The 23398-nt window shown below is 42.5% G+C and overlaps 2 protein-coding genes across 4 annotated transcripts in view; both read right to left on the bottom strand.

Moving 5' to 3' along the window:
• MID1 (midline 1) overlaps positions 1 to 23398 on the bottom strand; it is a 789406-nt gene that overhangs the window by 353928 nt on the left and 412080 nt on the right. The gene's annotated exons all lie outside the window — the stretch shown is intronic.
• LOC112582358 (ADP-ribosylation factor-like protein 13A) lies at positions 1284 to 23398 on the bottom strand. Its single transcript, XM_045164534.1, has 9 exons — positions 22820 to 23398; positions 10654 to 10726; positions 10214 to 10284; positions 6164 to 6419; positions 5200 to 5305; positions 4515 to 4699; positions 3537 to 3627; positions 3119 to 3443; positions 1284 to 1370 (listed from the first exon to the last, which is right to left on the bottom strand). Exons 2-9 carry the CDS (start codon positions 10710 to 10712, stop codon positions 1306 to 1308), a joined length of 1158 nt encoding a protein of 385 aa, XP_045020469.1. The 5' UTR covers positions 10713 to 10726; positions 22820 to 23398; the 3' UTR covers positions 1284 to 1305.

Raw genomic sequence — 23398 nt, 5'->3', positions numbered from 1 at the left:
TGCTTACTGCAGTCAACCTAATTCTTCTAACATGGGCATGATGAAGCTTCAACATTTTCCCTGGATATAGTTTTCTCTTTTGGGTAAAGTTTGAAAAAAGCTTAAGAAGATCTTTCTGGCCTAAAGTAGCTTCAGAGTCAGATCTGGGTTTGGTTCCCTGTTCTGCATCTTACAGCCTCTGGGACCTTAGATAAGTTATTTTTCTCTGCCCCTTAATTTCTTCATCTGTAAAACAAAAACAAATACGCTGCCTACACCCATGGGTTGTTGTGAATAAAATAATGAACATGAAGAGCTTAGTGCTATGTCTGACAACCAGAAGGCACTCAGGAAATGGGGGCTGTGGTACTGATGGTGAAAGTAGCAGCTGTAATCATAGTGAATGATGATTCCCACCACTAACACTGCCCTCTCTGGAATGGACAGTTGAATGTTTTTAAGCTCGTACAGTTTTTGCACACCTAACCTAAATGTTAGGAGAGACATCAGTTGCTATTCCTGAAGGGACAGCAGAAGAATTGTTGCCAGGCTTCACAGACAATGGCTGGGAATTTAAAACCGAGTTGTTTTCGGAGGCATGACTAAAAATGATTCCGTAGAGCATAATTCTCAGAATAATTTACTTATGCCAGTCCCCTTCCACCCAAGAACACAAGGGGAGAAAGTGTAGTTCTAAACTGACCCTATACTTCTAAGACTCAATTGAAGTTGGTTACCCTTGATATGTTGCTCACAGACGTCATCAGGAGCATTTGGATACAAAGATCTTCTGATCTTCTTTGCCAAGGTCGTCTTCATTCTTAAACTATTTCAAACTATTCATTCCCCCTAACTATTTTTGGGCCCCTTGGTGGGGATAAGATTCATTTGATGGCTTGAAGATTGATGTATGGGCACAAGAGGAGTTCTAAGGGATATTATGTTAGAGTAGGTGGAATTATAGGGGGACTGTGGAGGTATTAACAGACAGAAATTTGAAAACTGAAAAATCCTAATGGTTCTGTAGATGAACCCATTTACTAAAGGAGGGATATGAGATGTTTCTTTTGATGTTCCTTCATTTTTCTCTTTAGCTCTCTGTTAAAAGTCTGCTAAAAGAGAAAGAAAACAGGCGTCACTGCAAGCGAAGCTAGGCACAAGGCTTCCTGTCCTTCCAGGTGAGGAGGCTGTTGCCTACTTTCCAAAGGGTGTAGATTGCATCCCACCAGGTGTCCCCCTCTGCCCTGACCTCATACTTGCTCTCCCTCTTGCTCTCTTCCCTTCACCTAAGGAATACTAACCACATCAAAGGCTTCAAAGGCTTCATCAGAGATTGTCCAGTAACATGTCCTCTGGGTCCCAGGTGCCCATTTTCCTTTTTGCCGTTGGCTCTGAGGTTATAGAAATGAAAAATGGGTTTCAGTTTTGGACACAGACTTAGGAGTAGAATCAGGCATCTAGAAAGACATTTCTTCCACTCTTCTGCTGGATTCCTGCCACTCAACTTTCATCCTCCTTCCCAGAGCAGCACCTCTGTCCTCAGTGTTCCTGTCCAGGTCGTCTTCATTCTTAAACTAACTATTCATTCCCCTTAACTATTTTTGAGCCTCTTGGTGGGGATAAGATTCATTTGATGTCTCGAAGATTGATGTATGGGCACAACGGGAGTTCTAAGGGATATTATGTTAGAGTAGGTGGAATTATAGGGGGACTGTGGAGGTATTAACAGACAGAACTAACAGCCCCTCTGTGTAGGTGTAACAACCCAAGGCTCTGAGGTAGCCTGAAGGGCAGATTCTTTGGAGAGCAAAGGTGACATTATAAAATTGACAGTTTACCGTCATGGAAACTGGGGCCAAGGAACATTAGAGATGGAGTAGCCATTAACAACAATGGGCCTTTAAATCCTCACAGCTTTCTTTTTTTAGTGCCTTTAGTGCCTTTAGATTGGGAGAAATCATATATGATTATTAAAAAATTTCTGATAATACAAAAATTCTAAGAAAGGTACCTCGGATCTTCTAAAAATCACCTAGAATCTTACCCTTAGAGAAAACCACTGCTCGTGTTTGGTGATTTCCCTCCCGATAGTCTATGGACATATATACATCATGCTGTACATGCTGTGCTCTGACTTTATTTTATCCAATAAAACACTGGGTTGTGGAAAACTTTGCATGCCAGTCAATATGTCAACATTAGCCCTTTTAAGGTCTGCATAGTATTCTATTGTAATGGCGCACCATAATTTATTTAGCCATTCACCACTGTTAGACCTTTAGCTTGTTTTCAGCTTTTAGCTGTTATGCACAATGCTGTGATTGAACAACTATGAGCATTCTTTTTTGTGTACTTGTGTAATTATCTTTGGCTACAATTCAAGATATAAAATGATTGGCTCATATGGTTTCCACAATTTTAAAGTTCTCTCTCTCTTTCTCTCTTTCTTTCTTTCTCTCTCTCTCTCTCTATATATATGCTGTTCTTGTTGTTCAGTTGCTAAGTTATGTCCCACTCTTTCACAATCCCATGGACTGTAGCCCACCAGGCTCCTTTGTCCATGGAATTTCCCAGGCACGGATACTAGAGTGGGTTGCCATTTCCTTCTCCAAGATATATATACATATGGCACAAGAGACACAGATTTAATCCTTGGGTTGGGAAAATCCCCTGGAGTAGGAAATGGCTACCCACGCCAGTATTCTTGCCTGGGAAATCCCATGGACAGAGGAGCCTTGTAGGCTACAGTCCATGGGGTTGCAAAGAGTTGGACATAACTGAGCATGTGCACATGTACACACACAGGCACGCACACACACACACACACACATAGAGAAAGAGAGATGGAGAGTAGGAGGGAGACAGACAACCAAACTACTCTCTGTAAAGATTGTACCAATTTGTACATCTACCACTGGAAATCATAACCTTTAAGATAATCCTACAGCCATCCAGACAAAGATCTTGGAGCATCATACTGGGCTGCCAGATGGTACTCTCCAAGCACTTCATCTGCTTCTCTCCTGATCACCAACCATAGCATGAAAAAAGAGTTTGGGGCTCAAAACTCCTCACTTTAAATTGTGAGGAAAGGCCTTTATATCTTTTCTACCCTAACTAATCAATGTTCCAGCCTTACCTTCAAAAAGATTGTCCTCAGTATATGGGGCTGGGGGCTGAAAGTCATCACTTGGACCATAGCGAAGCTCGGGTGTGTTACAAGCTCTAGCGATGATACGAGCCCCAGCGATGATACGAGCCCCAGCGGTGATACAAGCCCCAGCGATGTTACCAGCTCCAGCAGTGTTACCAGCTCCAGCTGTGTTATGAGCTCCACTGGTGTTATGCAGTCCAGCAGTATTATGAGATCCATTTCCCCCAGAATATTCACCTTCCTCCATGGGTTCATCTAAGTCAAAGGTTACTGATACGTTCTTCTTGGGTCTTATTCTTACACCTTCTTTCTGTATATCAGCAACATGGAGGAGAAAGGCAATTGGTGCCCAAAGGGTTTGGAGATTGGTCCGTGAAGTAATAACTTTTAATGAGCCACTTACTAGCAGGATTGACTTCAGAGGCTTAGGTTCCACTGAGTGTTGTCCTACATGCTGTCTGTTTTCTTTGGACATTCCCATCTGGGTAGCAAAGCTGGAGAAGATAGAGAGGATAAAGCCATAGTGAAAACAGATGCGAGCTCCTTAATCAAATTCAACTATCCCCCCATCCCTGCCATGTGTCTTCAGACAATTAGAGGAACAACAGAGGAAGAGGACATTTAGTCTTTTTACTCCTCAAAACCTTGATCACATCCTGTTTCTTTTTCTTCTTCTTTTCTATATTCCTGTTCTCTCCCACCTTGCTGTATTATTGGAATGATCAGAGAATGGGAAGCAGAGAATGTGGAGCAGCTCCAGGATAGTTATCCATAGAATATTGCCAATAAGCTCCTTAAGGGGCTTGTGTTCCTTTTCTCCTCTGTGTAACAAACCAGAGAATATGGCATTGAAACATGTATAATATCATATAAGAAACGAATCGCCAGTCCAGGTTCGATGCAGGATACAGGAAGCTTGGGGCTGGTGCACTGGGATGACCCAGAGGGATGGTACGGGGAGGGAGGTGGGAGAAGGGTTCAGGATTGGGAACATGTGTACACCCATGGTGGATTCATGTTGATGTATGGCAAAACCAATACAATATTGTAAAGTAGTTAGCCTCCAATTAAAATAAATTTAAATTAAAAAATATATATATATACAGTTCAAAAAAAAAAAAAAAAAAAGAAACCCTGTTTTGGAGAAACTCTACTACTGATGATTTAACTCATCCCACTCAAATTGTGCCTAGGGGAGGATGTACCGAACAGTGTTAGGATATTTGTGGTCACTGCCTTCACTCCATTTGGGCCAACTGATCTTGAGAGACTTGCTCAGCACCTCACAGAATTCATGCTCCTCCCAGAACTCCCTGCTTATGTTGAAGATTAACTCCCGCATCTGTTCTTATCAGTCCACCTAACAGAGGCAGCTCGGTACCTGTCTGCTGGGGATCTTTCCTCAAATCCTCTAGTGCTACTGGAGGCTGCAATGGTTGGTGGCAGTGGCTGTTGGCGAGTACACAGCTCTTCATATTTCTCCCCAATGGCAGATAACAGCCAGTACAGGCCATCAATTATAGGCTGACGGCGCCTTTGGAGTTGTTTGACAACTGAACAAAGTTCCTGTGACAAAAAGAGAAGACTCTAGCCCAGGAGCTTGGGACCTCTGGGGCCCATAGTCTCAATCACCCTCAGCACACAGGTACACAGAAACTCTGCTGTACCTAGAGAGGCTCTTAAGACTTCCTAACAGATACTCAACATTTACTCCTGAGAAGGTAAATGAAAGGTACAAAAGCTAGGTCCTTTAATCAAGTGTCACGTCTTGGATGTATAACCTTGGACAAGGCACACAGGGTCTCTGAGCCTTGGCTTGCTTAACCATAAAATGAGACTACTGAAACTTCCAGCTTTAAAGAGCTGTTTTACAGGCCTAATGAGAAAACAGATGCAAAAGTGCTGTAAGTGAGTGGTACTTATTATCACCGTTGAGTCAGAAATCATTACCATACTTGTGTCAGGGAGAGGCTTTGCCTGAGATCTGGCATAGGAGACTGATTATGGGCTGTGGAAGGCATCAGCCTTGGTTGAGAGGACAAGGGAAGGGAGGGCAGGACACTTACCACTCGGCACGGAGACTTGTTCTCATTCATTCGTCTCTCCAGCAGCAGATATTCAATGATCTCACCAGGCGTCAGGGCATCCATCTTATCCTGCTTGTTGGCCAGGCTAAAACCAGGCATTGGAAGATTTTGAGGGAAGAAGAGAGGATGAGTGAAACTGAGATAGAGACCAAGGGCAAGAAAAGAAAGGAAAGAGGGGGATATCCAGTTCTGGTACAGCTGCTCCATATCCAGGGACTAGCTTTTAAGCCATACCCAGTAAGGTGATCCAGACATTTTTCTAGCCAGCTCTCAATGGAGGAAAGAACAGCACAAGTAATTTGAATCCGAGATAATCCCCAAGCCTCATTTCTCACTTCTACACTACACCATCAAACTTTAATTAGAATTTCTAACTGGGATAGGAACAAATTTGGAGCTTTTACACCCTTCCCTAAACTCTGTTCATGCTTGAGCCGGGGGTGCTAACAAGGAATAAAAAAGGCTAAAAGGGCATGGGGAGGATTGACAGGCCACCTGAAATATCACCCTGGAATAAGAGGTAGTGGCATAAGTCTCGGGCACTCTGCCAAGGGAGCAGGCCACTGGCATTGAATATACAACACAGGAGTTTTCTGCCTTCATCTCAGGGTCAGAGACTGAAGCCAGAAAAGAGAAGCAAATGTCGGGAGGCAGTCTTCAGGAAGAGTTGACAAATGGGTGAGGAGGGTGTGTGCATTTCCCTTTGATGCTTGCCTTCAAAATTACCTTTGCACAATTAGATAATAGGTTCCCCCATGGCAGTGTCTGGTAGAAAGTGGCTCTTGAAAACAGCCCATAGAGGACTGGGCCACTACCCCTCAGCCAAAGAGGAGAGGCGGTCGAATTGGGCGTGATAGAGGGACCACCTAGCCCTTCCTCTGTCTACCTCTCTTCTAAAGGCTCAGAATGGAAGGGAAAATTGGACACAAAGGTAGAGGCTTACAGTAGGATGGGTTTCCCAGCCACTCTTTCATCAGACAGCATGTTGGGTAAGATGACCTTCACTTCCTGCATGCGCTCCAAGTCACTGGAATCCAGAATAAAAACCAGCCCATGTGCCTGAGCATAGTAGTTTGGCCAGATTTCGCAGCCCTGCATGTCTCCTTTTAGATCATCGATGGAAACTTCATAAATATCCACCAGGAGTCTGGTTAGTTCAGAGTTTGAACAACTGTCCATCCTACTCCTACTAGGGAGTTCTATGCATAGGGGAAGAGAGAATGAAAGAATTTGTTAAATGATTATCTGGACCTTGATTACAGCCTGCCCTCAGGAATCCTATGGAGGTGTCCTGGCATCCTGCTCATGCTGATTCATCTTCCTAAACCAGCACTTTGCCCACACTACCCTATCCTGGCTCAGTAACCTTCCTTGAGTGCCTGCTGCTCTGAAGACGGAATACAAACTCTTTTACCTCCTAACCTGCCAGATCCATTTCTTCCCTGACTGGTATCCAGGGTCTCTGGTACCCAGCCTCTTCCTCCCTCTGCTTCTTGACTCGTGTGCCTCCCTATCCCCCATTCCACATGCATGTCAGGCTCTCCCTTGCCCCGGGCCTTCACAAGATACTATTCCTACTGGTTAGAACACTTTCCCACTACTCTGCTTGGTTAAAACCTATTTTGTTTTTAAAAGGTCAATTCAGATCTTGTTTCTTCTAGAAAATTTTCTTAACTCACACTACCATCCCCAAGTGCGGATAAGGTGCCTTTCTTCTGGGCTTACCACTACCACAGCACATGTATGCTTAGTCGCTCAGTCATGTCTGACTCTTTGTGACTCCATGGACTGTAGCCTGCTAGGGTCCTCTTTCCATGGGGATTCCCCAGGCAAGAATACTGGTGTGTGTTGCCATGCTGTCCTCCAAGGGATCTTCCCAACTCAGGGACTGAACCCAGGTCTCCTGCATTGCAGGTGGATCCTTTACTGTCTGAGCCACCAGGGAAGCCCATGTTACAGTGTTATAAATTCTGTGATTTATTTATCTGGGTTATAAACTGCAACAGGATAGAAACCCCTTCAGTATTTGCTATTATATATTCACAATGTCAAGCACAGAAACTGGCAGACAGGTGTTCAATAAATATTTGTTGAATGCATCTGATGAAGCTCTTCTCTCCCATCCTTTCTTTAAGGCCCAGCTCAAGTACCACTTTCTTTAGGAAGCCTCGCTGACTGGCCCAGCTCTCGCTTCGATCTCTAGTTAAGCACATGATGTGTTAAACTGGTCCTTCACCTCATTCTGTGCATATCCTGCCTCCCCAGTGAAAATATAAGCTCTGTGAGGGAGGGGCTCTGCATTCCCTTACACATAGTAGGTGTTCAGTAAATGTTTATGGGGCCTGTTACTGTGGAGGAGAGTATGAAGTCCTCTTCCTCTCATATCTCCTAGAAACCATGCCAAACTCAGACACCTTTGCCCTTTCAAGGCTATGGCCAGACCATACAGTCCCACAGGGCATTCCACCTCTCACTCAGCCCCCGGAGAAATGCAGTTCAGCATTTCTGTAGACACATTCCAGTCTATTAAACCGACAGCCTGGCTTAGCTCTCTGCCCACATTAGTAGCAAGATGATTTTTACAGATTCTCTACACTCATATCTGGGAGTTCTAAGACCAGAATCAGTAGCTTCTTATCTCTAGTTTCAGATTTACATGCGACATTTTCTATAGGATTGCTAGAATAAGTTGCTTAGCTGAGAAGTTAACAGGATGCTTTCAGATCTTTGGAAATGTATGGCTATACACACATGTATGAGTATACATAATATGCCTCTATATGTGTGTATATGTACATATTATTACATTTTACTATCATCTCATAGTGTCCTCTTCTGATTTTGTTAGTCAATGATTTAATTATAGCTTTCACAGATCATATAATTTTCATTCACAATTTTATGTTATTTGTTATGTCTATATTAGACTACTTAAAAATAATAAGTGAATAGGTTAAAACTCTAAAGGTAATTTTTAAATCGTGTTTTCTATATCAAAGCAAACTTTATGTTTTTTCCCTGTTATTTCTTTGTATTTGCAGCCTTACCAATTCTCCAATAATTCAATCTATTGATGGCAAACCCTAAAAACCATCAGAACTTGCTCTCTGACGATGTACATTTCTCTTATTTCCTCTATTAATTTATAAACACTCTGAGGACAGGTACTGAGTCAAATCCATCTCTATATCCCTAGCAGAATGCTACATAAAGCATAGTTTGGGGATCATCTGCTTTAGAGTTACATGGGGGTGATGGTTAAGTCCCCCCCTGTGCCAAATGAATAAGAATCCATACATTTGGGACACAAGCATCTGTATGTTTAGCAAACTCCTATGTTTAACAAAATCCCTAGGTGATTCTTCTCACCTTATATTTTGAGACTCACTGCCTTAAAGAGCAGTAGAATGTATGCCTGTCTCAGAATTATCTGGTGCACCTGTTAAGATTTTTTATTCCCTGGGCCTTCTCCAGGCCCAAATATCTGAACCTTCAGGTCCCCTGTGAGTTGGTGTGATTCTGATTTTTGGCTCTCAGTACCCACTCTGCACACCAGGATCACCTGTGGAGCTCTTAAAACCTATGACACTAGGCCTCATTCTTTGAGAGAGAGAGAGATCTGGGGTGGGGCTAAGACAGCATTTTCTTTTAAAGTTCGAAATATATATCTAGGTTTGAAACTGCTTTAAACGCCCTCACTTGCCCCATATGACCATGCCAGACAAAATAGTTATAGTGAATGATGTTGTTGATGATAATGGCTTATGTCCCAAAATATTTTATAGCCAGTGTCTTCAAATGTTTACACAAGTTACTGCTTATAGATTGGAACTTCCTCCCTAGGCTATCATCTGTTTTCAGCAATTATAAACATTTGCAGGAGCTTATAGGGGGCAAGCTATTGCATTTTGGGTACAGAGGAGTCTACTAGTCTCTGGAAGTCTTACATGGACAGAGGTGGCCTGAGATAATTCTTCAGAATGTGACATTAGTGGAAAGTTGCTTCTTAGCCATAAAAACGTCTCTGTGAATGAAGTTTATGAATCAGCCCCAAGTTATTCATCAACCACAAGGCAAGTTAAACAGTAACAAATGAGACTGCAAGCTCGATCTTCTAGGAATTAGAATGGAAAGCACATGCTATTCTCATAGGCAAAATAGCATAAGGCTAATTACAGTTGAGTGCTTCCCAAAGATGGCTATTAGAAAGGCCTGGGGTGTTCTTCATATATCCCCAGGCCCCACCCAGACTGGATGGGAATCTAGGGGTGGTGCTGAGTTGGGCTTTAAAAATCATTCCCTTTATCAGTAACCTTGTGATTTATCTTGGTTCCTTGATTTTCTTGCTGCTGTTTAACTTTTTTTTTTTTTCTAAATTATCATTTCTGCCAATCAGAGATTTGGGAGAGGCAGAATCAAGTTTGCTGCCTGTAAGGTGGAATACCAGGCTGAACCACTGGCTGAAGTGTCAAGGTATTAAACTGGAGATTTGGTATTAAACTTGCCTGTCTCTGAACTGACACCGTTTCTCAAGCTCCAACCCTCTATATGAACTGTCAAAAAGAGTTTCACGTTATTAAAATTGTTCAGCATCCCACACTTGTCTCTCTTATCTAGACCAAATTCCACTTTAATTGAGCTCTGACACTAGACACTGTTTCAAACTTGCTCTCCTTCCTTATCAACTGCAGTGCTTTGCATAGTCACAGTTCATTCATACTGACATTATGCAAAGACCTTCAATTAGGATATCTTGTAAAGGGAGCAGGTAACAGACATTACATAATCAGGCTGATAACACCTGAGGAGAGGAGTATATATGTGTGTGTGTGTGTGTGTGTGTGTGTGTCTTGTTCGTGTGTGTTAGGAAGTGTTTACCTTCAAATGAGGTAACTTGAGTGCCATGAAGTAAGGGTAGGAAGGAATGATATTTCATTGGTCACTGGGACCCAGGGGAGACCTAAACTAGTATCTAATGCTCTCAGTTCCTTACGTCTCTGGAACGCCTCCACAAGAACAGTTTTCCCTGAGTTGTGCAGTCCAAGGATGATGATGGCTACATGTCTAGAAATGGATAAGAAAAATGAGTCAAAGCCTTAAAAGTACTGTTAGTTCTCAGTCTAAAAAAGAATTATACTCTTGGTGTTTGGGGCTCTGCCTGCAGTAGTCCCAATGCAGTCATAAAGACACAGCCAGGTGGTAGAAGGTGGAGTGGGAACTACTCCCCAAAGCCTCCAAGGACACTTTGCTTCCCTGATTCACTTGCCTTGTAGAACTGGCCATCCTCCCCCAACCCTGCCCCTAGTCTTGTAGATACTACCTAGTCATGCCCCCTAATAATATATATCATAAGGATTTGTCCTGTGAGGGACTATGGCTAGGTACATTGGAGGAAATGGTGGAACAGGTCTAAGGAAATAATTACAGTATTACCTTTGGGTCTCTTCAGTTGTCTTTAGATGACACCAGCAGGAGGTCAGAAGCCGGAACATGATTCAGCTTAGTTCTTGAATATTAAGGGAAATAAGAAATCATCCCATGGTTAACTCTGAACCTAAATTAGCTTATGAATACACAGAAACTGATAAACAGACTGGGACCGTCAAAAGTCCATTATTTCATTCTGTCTAACCTTGTTTATGTCATGGATGGGGTGCAGGGGAACCGATTATCATCAACTCTAGTGGCAAAACAGTGACTTCTTATTAAAGCAACCTACACCATCATGATGGCATTAGGTGTGGCCTATCCTGCCGGGAGCCGGCATATTGCATATTGAGTGCATATTGCATATTGAGTGCAGCACTTTCCACAGCATCATCTTTCAGGATCTGGAATAGCTCAACTGGAATTCTATCACTGCCGGGAGCCAGCGTGAGGAATTCTGCCCATGACAAAGGTCATGAGGAAGGAGGCTCGGCATACGCAAAGGCGGGATCGAGCCTCAGGAGTCCCCCTGGAAATTCTCGAGCATCTACCCCCCAAACCAGAGTCTGCCTACTTTCTGCTTTGTGCTTTCACCTACACCTCTGACTTTACGGGGGGCTGTCCCCCACTACCTCTCTCTGAAAAAAGAGTTAGCTTACAGCTCCAGTTAATAATTCCTGGGTGTGACAGTGTTTAACCTACAAACTCCTTTGGAAATCCTCTAGCCTGCCTGAATAGGTTTTTCCGGCCACATGTGATTGTTCAGAGCCTCCCAACTGTGAGAGGCAGGAGATGTTCTAAACTGTCTAAACACAGATTCCTTTGAGTAGTTAAAAGATTGATTAGAAATTGTATTGGTGAAGGGTTTTTCACTTATTGAGCCAATGTTTGCTGCTAAGTCTCCATACTCCATACCTACTGTGTCCTTGGCAGTGTATTGATTGATATAATGGGTGTATAGAAATGTAAGTAGTAGCCTCAATGTTTGTAACCTTGGACCCTTGAGTTAATTCTTTTCTTGATTGAGCCCACCTCACCTTTGCCCTATAGGAATGCAGCTTTGTCCAATGCTTTTTTGGAGGCTGGTGCCTGACTTTGGAATAATCACCTTTAGAGAAAGATAAATTTCTTAAAATGTTAACAGGCCTCCTGGCCAGAAGATGATGTAATTCACCTGAACTTTTGCATATGATAAGTTTGAAAGCCTGGCTTCGATTAGGACCAGGAACTGCTGTCCTTGCATGACTCCACCCCTTCCCCCATTATCCTCTATGCACAACTTTAGGTATAAAAACTACTTTGGAAAATAAAGTGTGGGCCTTGTTCACTGAAACTTGGTCTCCCCATGTCGCTCTCTCTTTCAAATTCTGGCTGAGTCTCCATCTGGAGCGCGGAACCCACCATGCTTGCTAATTATGCCTGGGCTTCTAAGATCCGACCGGGGAGGCCTCAGTGTCTCCTCTCCTTCAGGAGAACGGAAGGACGCCTGCGGCCTACGTAAGTGGTGCAAACTTCTTGTCTTGAAGTTTTATTGGTCTCCCGCGTAAACCAAGCTACTCAGCCTCTTTTCTTCACTGAATTTTCCTACTGAGCTATCCTCATTCTATTACTCTTTATATCTTTGATGAATAAATAATTAAATAGGTCGCCGACGCCGTCCCCGCTTCGAATACCCTAGATCAGCCAGGGCTGGACCCCGGCACTATCCCTTCAGCCATAGTTCATCCCTGTTAGGAATATCTTTATTCAACCTTGGAATTGGGGATGGGGTGGAGAAATGCGTTGCCTAAGTAAAAAGGGTACTTTAGACAATTGCTTCACAGTTAATCCATGTTATAGCATGTATTAATATTTCATTCCCTTCTATGGCTAAATAACATTCCATTGTATGGATATACCACATTTTGTTTATCCATTCATCAATTGATAAGATGTTTGGATTGTTTCTACTTTTTGACTCTTATGAATAATCCTGCTATATATATGTGTGTGTGTGTAGGATTGTATAAGTTTTATATGGACATATGGTTTCAGTTCTCTTGAGTATATACCTAGGAGTGTAATTGCTGGGTCATATGATAACTTTGTGTTTAACATTTTCAGAAAGTGCCAGATTGTTTCTATATTTTACATTCCTACCAGCAGTTCCGGATGGTTCCAATTTCTCCACATCCTCATCAACCGTCGTTGTCTTTTTGTTTAATATTAGTGGGTGTGAAGTGTTTGTCTATTGGGCTGGTCAAAAAGTCCATGAGATCTTAAGAAAAGCCCAAATAAACCTTTTGGCTAACCTAATGATTGTGGTTTTGATTGACTGTGTGGATCATAATAAACTGTGGAAAATTCTGAAAGAGATGGGAATACCAGACCACCTGACCTGCCTCTTGACAAACCTGTATGCAGATCAGGAAGCAACAGTTAGAACTGGACATGGAACAACAGACTGGTTCCAAATAGGAAAAGGAGTACATCAAGGCTGCATATTGTCACCCTGCTTATTTAACTTATATGCAGAGTACATCATGAGAAACCCTGGGCTGGATGAAGCACAAGCTGGAATCAGGATTGCCGGCAGAAATATCAATAACCTCAGATATGCAGATGACACCACCCTTATGGCAGAAAGTGAAGAGGAACTAAAAAGCCTCTTCATGAAAGTGAAAGAGGAGAGTGAAAAAGCTGGCTTAAAGCTCAACATTCAAAAAACAAAGATCATGGCATCTGGTCCCATCACTCCATGGGAAATAGATGGGGAAACAGGGGAAACAGTGTCAGCCTTTATTTTGGGGGGCTCCCAAATCACTTCAGATGGTGAGTGCAGCCATGAAATTAAAAGACGCTTACTCCTTGGAAGAAAAGTTATGACCAACCTAGAGAGCATATTCAAAAGCATAGACATTACTTTGCCAACAAAGGTCCGTCTAGTTAAGGCTATGGTTTTTCCAGTAGTCATGTATGGATATGAGAGTTGGACTGTGAAGAAAGCTGAGTGCCTAAGAATTGATGCTTTTGAACTGTGGTGTTGGAGAAGACTCTTGAGAGTCCCCTGGACTGCAAGGAGATCCAATCAGTCCATTTTAAAGGAGATTAGTCCTGGGTGTTCTTTGGAAGGACTGATGCTAAAGCTGAAACTCTCATGCGAAGAGCTGACTCATTGGAAAAGACTCTGATGCTGGGAGGGATTGGGGGCAGGAAGAGAAGGGGATGACAGAGGATGAGATGGCTGGGTGGCATCACCAACTGGATGGACTTGAGTTTGAGTGAACTCCGGGAGTTGGTGATGGACAGGGAGGCCTGGCGTGCTGCAATTCACGGGGTCGCAAAGAGTCAGACACAACTGAGCGACTGAACTGAACTGAATGTCTATGTATGGGGCCCAGAGCTGGGGGAAGCTCTGGTTGGGTTACCAAAGTACTTAGGCTGATACTCAGATGGGCTTTGGTTAGCTCTCTGATGATTATGTGGTGAGTATGTATCTGCTTATCAATGGATAACTTAGCAGGATTCTGCAGAATCACCCACTGTTTTAGAGAACTGCTATCCCCAAATAGAGACTCACATTTCATAGCATTTCTTATTAGAGCATTGTTCATTCCCTAGGAAATCATTCAGATTCCCATAAGGACCTCCTGGAAAATAGGTCTGGCTTATGCCCTTCCAAAGGAAAACCTGATATGTGGCCTGTGATCAAAACCAGCCTTATTCCAGCTTTGCTCATGATGCTGATAAGACCAGGAGCCTGAAACACCACTGTCTGATTGTCTGGGTTCCATGGTAGCCATCTCCCTTTAAGACAGAAGTAGCAGCTTCATGTCTGTTTCCTGATACTTGCAGAGCGTCCTAGCTTGATCTCAGACAGTCTGTATTTGTTAGTACCACTAAGAGAGGTCCAACTGGCATCACACAAATTCTTCCTTGAGAACGTATCTTCAAGAAGGATAAGTAGGATAACCAAGAAGGAAAATAATTGGACTAGGGATTATCAGGTCCTTTCACTTCCAGCACCTCTCCTGGGTACTCTAGGATGAAATCATCTAAATTAAACCTACCATTTTCAGAATTCTTATCTACAGAATGGAGATAATGATATATTTTGCTTACCTTGAGGTGGTTAACTATGTATCTGATTAGAAGTTGGTTCTTTTTGAGAGAAAGACTTAAAATGGGTAGAGTAACAGGAAGATGTGTTGTGCCTTCTAGCTTTCTTGCCAGAGTAACACAGCTCAGTTGCCCCCTTATGCTGGCTGTCAAGGTTCTGACATATCCATGGTAACCACTGCTTGGTTTATAGCAACCAAACTCCTATCTCCCTACCTTGTCTGATTATATAGCTAATTACTAAATTACTGAATTTTTAGTCATCACGTTTTTAAGTTTACAACGTATCTACATAGAACTTACAGTGTGTCAGCACTCATTTAAGCAATCTATACATAGTCAACTCATTTAATACTAATAACATGGCAAAAAGTAGGGGCCATCATTCACAAAAAGGTTAAGGAATTTGCCCAAATGTACCCATTTAGTAAGTGGTAATGCCCAGAATTCAAACCCAGGTGGTCTAGTTTCAGAGACTGTGTATTAAGGGTCTCACAGGCTGTGTGAGTGAGATTTTTAGGGGCCAGAGAAACTACCGCAGCTCTGGGCCTTTCCATCTTTTCTGGACAAACTGTATTGTACTCCTTTTTAAGTCAACTTTAAAATAAACTTTTATAAGAACAGTTTTAGATATACAGAAAAGTTACAAAGACAGTACAGAGAGTTCACATTATACCCTGCACCTGTTTTCCCCCTTTATTAATAGTATTGATCTAACACATATAGACTACCAGTTATTTTTCCAGCAAAAAATGGGTTTATTTGGGATCAACAAAGAATTACAATTTGGGGTCTGCCATCATAGCAAGTCACACACAAGTACCCCTCACAGCAAGGAGGGGGAAAGGTAGTTGGTTGGGCTATACTAAACAAAAGAGCCGACTGGGGGAATTTAGAGCTTGAAGTCAGAGAAGGCAATCGCACCCCACTCCAGTACTCTTGCCTGGAAAACCCCATGGACAGAGGAGTCTGGTAGGCTCCAGTCCATGGGGTCGCCAAGAGTCGGGCATGACTGAGCAACTTCACTTTCACTTTTCACTTTCATGCACTGGAGAAGGAAATGGCAACCCACTCCAGTATTCTTGCCTGGAGAATCCCAGGGACAGAGGTGCCTAGTGGGTTGCCGTCTCTGGGGTTGCACAGAGTCGGACATGACTGAAGCAACTTAGCAGCAGCAGCAGCAGAGCTTGAAGTATAGTGGCTCTTCATTGGCTGAGTTGTGGCAATCTCTCATTGGCTGAGTTGTAGCAATCTCTCACTGGCTGAGCTCTGGCCAGGCAACAAATGGAAGTCTTCCTGTTGGGCTCTGCTGTTGTCATAGGGTGTGAGAGCTCCTCTTTCTGATCTCCTATTCTAATTGTGGTTTTTATTAATTTTTACATTTCCTCCTTTTGATCTTGATCTTTCTCTGAAAGGGCTTCCCTGATGGCTCAGTGAGTGAGGAATCTGCCTGCGGTGCAGGAGACACAGGAGATGTGGGTTCGATCCCTGGGTAGGGAAGATCCCCTGGAGAAGGAAAGTACAACCCACTCCAATATTCTTGCCTGGGAAATCCAGACAGAATAGCCTGGTGGGCTATAGTCCATGGGGTCACAGAGTTGGACACAACTGAGCACACTATCCAGATGATCTTCCTCTGAAAGCAGTGCTGGTTAAGACTTGGGTTTTCTGGTTTCAGTGACTTTTTGTCCCTCAATGCCAGAAACGACCTTTCCTGGGTGTGGTATTCAATGATGGAGGGAAAGCATACACACTGGAAACCTATTGAGGTCACATTTGAGTAACAAGGAAGGGTAGAAGGGACAACTCTGAAGCCACTTACTCTTGAGAGTCCCTTGGACTGCAAGGCGGTCCAACCAGTCCATCCTAAAGGACATCAGTCCTGGGTGTTTATTGGAAGGACTGATACTGAAGCTGAAACTCCAATACTTTGGCCATGTCCTGCGAAGAGCTGACTCATTGGAAAAGACCCTGATGCTGGGGGGGATTGCGGGCAGGAGGAGAAGGGGACGATAGAGGATGAGATGGCTGGATGGCATCACCGACTTGATGGACATGAGTTTGAGTGAACTCCGGGAGTTGGTGATGGACAGGGAGGACTGGCATGCTGCGATTCATGGGGTCACAAAGAGTCGGACATGACAGAGCAACTGAGCTGAACTGAAAGTCCATATATCGTCAAGATCATAAACATTGGAGATCATATGAAAGATCTGGCAGACAAACTTCTGACAAGCCTGATCTAACTATCTTGGGAAAGCTGTTCCATCAGATGTTGTGTGCTTCAATTCTGGGAGCTATTTACTGTCAGGTCACCAGATGATGTGCAGGTCCACTCAGGGTGTGGTGCTTTCTCTCCATGTGTCATACGAATCCAAGAGTCTGTTGCCTGGAGTTTCATGGCACAAGGGTTGGTTAGCAGTACCTGATAGGGGTCTCTCCAGTGAAGTTCAAGAGAATCCTTCTGAAGGTGTCTTTTCCAGTATATGAAATCTCCAGGTTGCAAGGGTGCTTAAGGTCTTCATCTCCGGAGAGTGCACTGTGAAAACATTGCTCTAGCAAAACATGGTTATTTTTAATAGAAGCAATTAGGCCTTCGCAACACCGGAATATTTCTCATTTCATCAGCTGCAGGTTAAACAGTGCAAGAGCCAAGTGCATTGAGTGTCCTGTGACTATCTCAAAGGGTGAGAGTTTGAATTCCACAAGGGATGGATATAAGATTTAGAAGGATCAGTGGCAGTGCTTTTGGCCAATATATTTGGAGGGCCCATACAAATTTTTCCAATTGAGTTTTAATAATTCCATTAGTGCATTTGACTAAACCAGAGGATTGAGGATGCTAAATGCAGTAAAAGTGTTGTAAAACTGGCCAAACAGCACAGATATCAAAATATCTGACCAGTAAAATGGGTCCCTTGATCGTTATGAATTGTGGGAGGATTTCCCCAGGTAGGGATAATATTTTCCAGAAAGACCAGCCACAGAAAAAGCAGTAGCCTGTCTGCAAGGGAAGGCTTAAGTCCAGTGTGAAAACATTCACACCATGACCAAAATGTATTTATATCCCCGAGATGGGGAAAGTTGTATTAAATCCAATTGCCAGACCTTGCATGGTCCATTAAGACAGTTTAAAATGTTTGGAAGCAGTAAGAACAGGCTTCCCTGGGTTGTCCTTTGGATTAGTGGGGCAAGTGAGGTAGGCACTTTTTGCAACTTTGTAAATGTTTCCCCACCAATATTGATTCATGAAAGATGGAATTTTGTCAGTAGACCAATGATCTAATGCATGTACAATGGTTAGGAGTATAAATTTTGGAATCTCTAGTAGGACTGAGTTGTTATTTGATCTGAATCAGAGCTTTCTCTTTTTATCAAACCAAGAGTTGAATTTCCAGTCTTTTTCCTTTTTTGAGACCAATTGTTGGGCTTCTCCAGCCAGTTTTTCTAAGTTATCATTTGGGGAAATACCCCTTTGCATCATGACAGAAGTTTGACTGCTTTTGATTCCTTTAAGTGCAGCGTTCCTTATGGAACTGTCAGCAAGGTAATTTCCTTTAGCTTCCAGGGAGTCAAGTTAAAAATGCCCTGGAATTTTAATAATAGCTTAAGTGGCAGGTAAAAGTACTGCATTCACTAATGTTTGAACATAGGAGCCATTTTAAATTTTATCTCTACTGAAAGTTAGGAAGCCATGTTGCTTCCACAACATTCCAAAATCATGAGCTTCTCCGAAACCATATCTACTATCAGTATAAATTCTGGCAGTTTTGTACTTGGGTAAAGTATGAGCTTGTGTAAGATCACATAATTCAGACTTTGGGGCTGAAGTAGCCATTAGTAAAGATGCTGCCTCAAAAACAATGAAAGGAGTAGCTATAGCATACCCAGCATAGTATTTACCATGATCACCTTTTAGATAAGAACTATCAGCAAACTTTGAGAAGTCAGCATTACCCAAATTATTTTCTTGCAGGTCATCACAAGGCATCAGGATATGATCTATCAGCATTAAGTAGTGGTGAGAGACTTCATTGGTGATGGAGGGCAGAAGAGCAGCAGGATTAAGGTTATTACAACCTAAAAGAGTTATGTGAGGAACTTAACAAAAGGACTTCTTAGGAGGTGAGGCAGCTGACTGAAAAATATTGAGTGTGATGAGAATTCAGAAGGGCTTCTACTGCATGAGGTACAAAAATGGTTGAATGGAATCCCACCTCAATCTTTTTGATGACCTTAACCAAAAAGGCAGTGGCAGTAATGGCTTTAAGGCAAGTTGGAAAGACAACTTAGAAGGCTGCAGGCACCCAAGGTGCTTAATTGGTAACAATCTTTTTTTCTAATATCCTGGCTCTTTGCAATAATAGCAGGGTAGACCTGTGCCACAGTGTACAGTTGCTGGCTTTAATACTCTGTGGATAGATGGTGGTTCTCATGTTTTTGGGTGAGTACCCCAAATGAACTATATTCCTTTTCATATATAAAACCAGAAGAGAGAACCTGATCACTGGATGCCCAAGAGTGTGTGGGTGCATCAAACTCTCCTTTAAGGCCTTAAAGACTATTTTGTCTGGTTCTTCCCATAACATTGGGTTGAGGTTGCTCTTTAGTAAAATATACAGAGATTTGGCCATAAGAGAGAAATTTGGAATCCAGTCTGAGTAATATCCAACTAGCCCGAGAGAACCTCACATTTGGCACTTCATTTTGGATTTTTGGAAGCTTAGGACATTATGAAGCCTTCTGGGTTCAGGTATAGCCCTTTTTCTGGTATCAGGTGTCCTAAATATTGAAGGGGTTTGGGAAAACTGCAATCTTCCCTTGGCAACCTTATGTCCCTCTAAGGCTAATAACTTTAGCAAGTGGATGCTGCTTTCCTGTGAGAAGGCTTGAGAAGGAGAGCAAAGAAGCAAATCATCTACACAATGCACCAAAGCAGAACCCCTAAGGAACTTTGTATCATCCAGATCAGCCTTCAGGATTTCTGAGAAATAAAGGCTCTCAGTAAAACCCCAAGGCATTACTGTACGGATGCATTGTTTTGTTTTCCAAATGAGGCCAAAAAGGTATTGGTTAGAATGCACTGCATACATCAATTATAGTAAAGAATTTGCTTCTGTTGGAAATGGATGTTAGTAGTGTGTGAGTTAGGAACAAAGGGTGTCCAGGGATAAGAGTCTTGTTTATTGCTCTGAAATCCTGGACAAACTTCCACCCTCAGCCCTTAGGTTTCTCGAGGGTAAAATCAGGGGATTATAGGGATTAGTATAGGGATAATGATGACTTGTTATCTTCTATTATAGGCTTTTTACCTCGAAGGCCTTCTTTCCTTACAGGGTGTTGATTCATTCTGGAGAGAAATTTGGGGGTATTTATTTGGATCTTGATGGGATGTGCACTGTGAATTTTACCAATATCAGTTGGAGATTTTGCCCATAAGGAGGGTGGTATCTGATCCAGTAGGAACAAATGATCAGTGTGTCCAGAATCAGCTGTAGTACCATCAAAGACAGAAGAAATAAAATATGTCAAAGGGTCATTTAATTTACCTGATTGACTGCTTTGATGACTACTGTCAAGTTGTAGAATTATTTCCTCCTCATGGGAGAGAAAAACTCTGGCATGATACTTCCCTAAGAAGTCTTGGTCAAATACATAGGTAGGGGTGGAGGAACTGAGGAGAAAATGTTGTGTGTTTCTCAAAGGGCCTAGAGAAAAGAATGGCTTCAGAGATAGGAACCTTTTGAAGTTCATTAGAGAACCCTAGTATTTGAACTATCTTAGTACTCCAAGGCAGAGACTGTTTATTGTAGTGGAATTGAACACCAAAGAGTGTGGCTCTGGTGTCACTTAGGACTGGAAAAAATTTATCCTTAACATGCAGAAATGTCATTCAGGATCATCAAAAGGGAGGGATTGCGAATAGCTCTTATAGTTCCTTTGACTCCTGTTATTGAGAATTAGGGGGATGTTGGAAAGACGACTTAGAAGGCTGCAGGCACCCAAAGTGTGAAAATTGCTAACAATCTCTTTTCTAATATCCTGGCTCTTTGCAATAATAGCAGAAACTAGGAGGGTTTTGTTTTTGTTTAGGGACCTCCATTTGCTTGAATTGAACATTAAGAATTTTAGCAGTTTTCCTTTTACATGACTAATCTAGAGTGTGAGAGACCTGGGTTGCCAGATTAACTAAATCTGGACTGGACAAAGTTTCCCATTCAATCTTGGTCCTTTTTACTAGAAGAGAAAGATCCTGTTTCAGCCCACTAATAAAAATACAGTTGAAAGCTACCCAAGTGGAATCAACATCTGAAGGAAGGTAAGAATTTTCTTTAAGTACATCCTGAAGTTGATCATAATACTCATGAATAGGTTCATCAGATGTTTGTGTGCAAGTCTGAATTTTGTTCTAATTAACAGGCTTTTGGAAAGCCTTATGAATTGCTCTTGGAAATCACTTAGTGATCGCCTGATCTCCCAGTTATAATTCTAGAGAGCTCTCAGGATTTCCCCATTTGTGAATTTTCATCCAAATTTAGGCCTGGTCTTCATTGACAGGCATATGAACTAACTAATCTAAGTCAGAGTCGATAAGTTTGAATAACTGTATTATATTCTTCACCAAATCTGTAAGGATTTCAGTTACTTTGGGAAAATCTTTGACTACGGCTTTGCAGTTCCACTTTAGTCCAGGAGATGTAAAATAATTAAGAGTCTAGCCTCTGGATCCTCTGCAGACTTAATTTTAAAGAGACGGGTTCTGATAAGTTCAGAGGAAATGGCACAGGGGAGTTTCAGAGAAAAGGGAAAGTTTGGCAAGAGAATTAGTTGGGCAAAAGAATTAGTATGGGGGAACTGAGAGTTATAGATGAGGTATCAGATCAGATCAGTCGCTCAGTCATGTCCGACTCTTTGCGACCCCATGAATCGCAGCACGCCAGGCCTCCCTGTCCATCACCAACTCCCGGAGTTCACTCAGACTTACGCCCATCGAGTCAGTGATGCCATCCAGCCATCGCATCCTCTGTCGTCCCCTTCTCCTCTTGCCCCCAATCCCTCCCAGCATCAGAGTCTTTTCCAATGAGTCAACTCTTCGCATGAGGTGGCCAAAGTACTGTCGTTTCAGCTTTAGCATTATTCCCTCCAAAGAAATCCCAGGGCTGATCTCCTTCAGAATGGACTGGTTGGATCTCCTTGCAGTCCAAGGGACTCTCAAGGGAAGAAGGAGGATGATGCCAGAGGCAGAGTCAGAGGAAAGGAACAAGATGACACTGGAGACAGTATCCAAGATACAGAAGCCAGGGACAAGGAACATGAGGCTTTGGCAGCCATTTTGTCTTTGCTTGCCTCAGTTGATCTTAAAATCTTACATTGCAGAGATGAAATTTTAGGCTCCTGATAATGCATTATCAGGAAATAATGAAATATACTGTAGAAATAGGCATTCCATTCAGTTTTGGAAATTTTACAGATATGGCTGTCCAATTTTGTTTTAAGAAAAATAAGTTTGGGATTTCAGTATTTCTCCATAATCCCCATTGATGTTCTCAATTGACTTTGGTTAGGTTGGTCCATTTCCTTAGAAATGTGCATGAGGAAGGACTACAGATTTTTAAACATAAAATCAGTCAGAATTCTTGTAAGGGCACCCTCAAAGTATTTAGGTAATTGGAATCACATTTCTCAGAGGTTTTTCTTTGGAGTAAAACAGTAATTTTCAAACAGCCTAAATAGCTTAAATGGGCTCAAACACCCTGCAGGCCTATATCAGCAAGTTCTAAGGGAACAGTCTAGTTTTAAAGGAGCCAGGACAAAGGCTGCTCGGCACAGCCTAATCCTGAACGAGGCAGGCTGAAGACTGAACAGCACAGTTTCAATGAAACAGCTCCTGTTCCAAAAGAAATTCAGCTAAAGGCTAGCATAGTTTCATTTGGAATAGCAGGCCGAAGTGCTTAACTCACAGACAGAATAAGGCTTTAATCAGAATAAACCTCCAGGAGAAACATTTACCCTCAGGCCTCAGAGCTGGTGATTGAAAAAAAAAAAATCTCAATGGACTTTTTAGGTAACTTACCTATCTGCTTACTAGCCTCAGAGTCGTTGTGGGGTCTTCTCTGTATCCTTGCGTTGGACACCAAAATGTTCACCTTAAACAGTTTGCCAGTTACTTCTCCAGTAAAAACCGATTTACTCAGAATCAGCAAACAATTATACCCTAGGGTCTCCAACTATGGTTGCCACCAACAAAGCCCTCTGCCTCAGGCGAAAAAGACTGTTACGGAAAGGAAGTGGCGAAGTCTAATAAGAAGACAGATCATTGGATGAATTGAGAGTTCCAAGTATAGTGGCTTTTCATTGGCTGAGTTGTGGCAATCGCTCATTGGCTAAACTCTTGCCAGGTGAAAAAAGGAAGTTTTTCTTTCTTCTTCCGGTTCCGGGCTGCTACTGTCCTAAGTTGTGAGAGCTCCTCCTTTGACTTGTTGACTGTTTTCTTTGAGGTTTCTGTTATTCATTTCTGTAACATCTCTCACACTAGTATGGTACATTTGTTAAAATTAAAGACCCAGAATCGATGCATTGTTGTTGCTGTTGTTGTGCAGCTGCTGAGTCGTGTCTGACTCTTTGTGACCCCATGGAGTGCAGCACGCCAAGC

This window comes from Bubalus bubalis, chromosome X (genome assembly GCF_019923935.1).
Source record: "Bubalus bubalis isolate 160015118507 breed Murrah chromosome X, NDDB_SH_1, whole genome shotgun sequence".
Lineage (NCBI taxonomy): Eukaryota > Metazoa > Chordata > Mammalia > Artiodactyla > Bovidae > Bubalus > Bubalus bubalis.
Note: the sequence above shows the minus strand (reverse complement) of the source record. Positions and strands in the feature narration are given on the sequence as shown.

Excerpts from the sequence above, each read along its gene's own strand:
- LOC112582358 (XM_045164534.1), bottom strand. The coding sequence starts at position 10,712 with ATGTTCCGGCTTCTGACCTCCTGCTGGTGTCATCTAAAGACAACTGAA. Across the intron at positions 10,285-10,653 it reads ACAACTGAAGAGACCCAAAG|ACATGTAGCCATCATCATCC; the intron begins GTAATACTGTAA and ends ATCCATTTCTAG. Across the intron at positions 3,444-3,536 it reads CTCTGAAGTCAATCCTGCTA|AAAGAAGGTGTAAGAATAAG; the intron begins GTAAGTGGCTCA and ends GCTGATATACAG.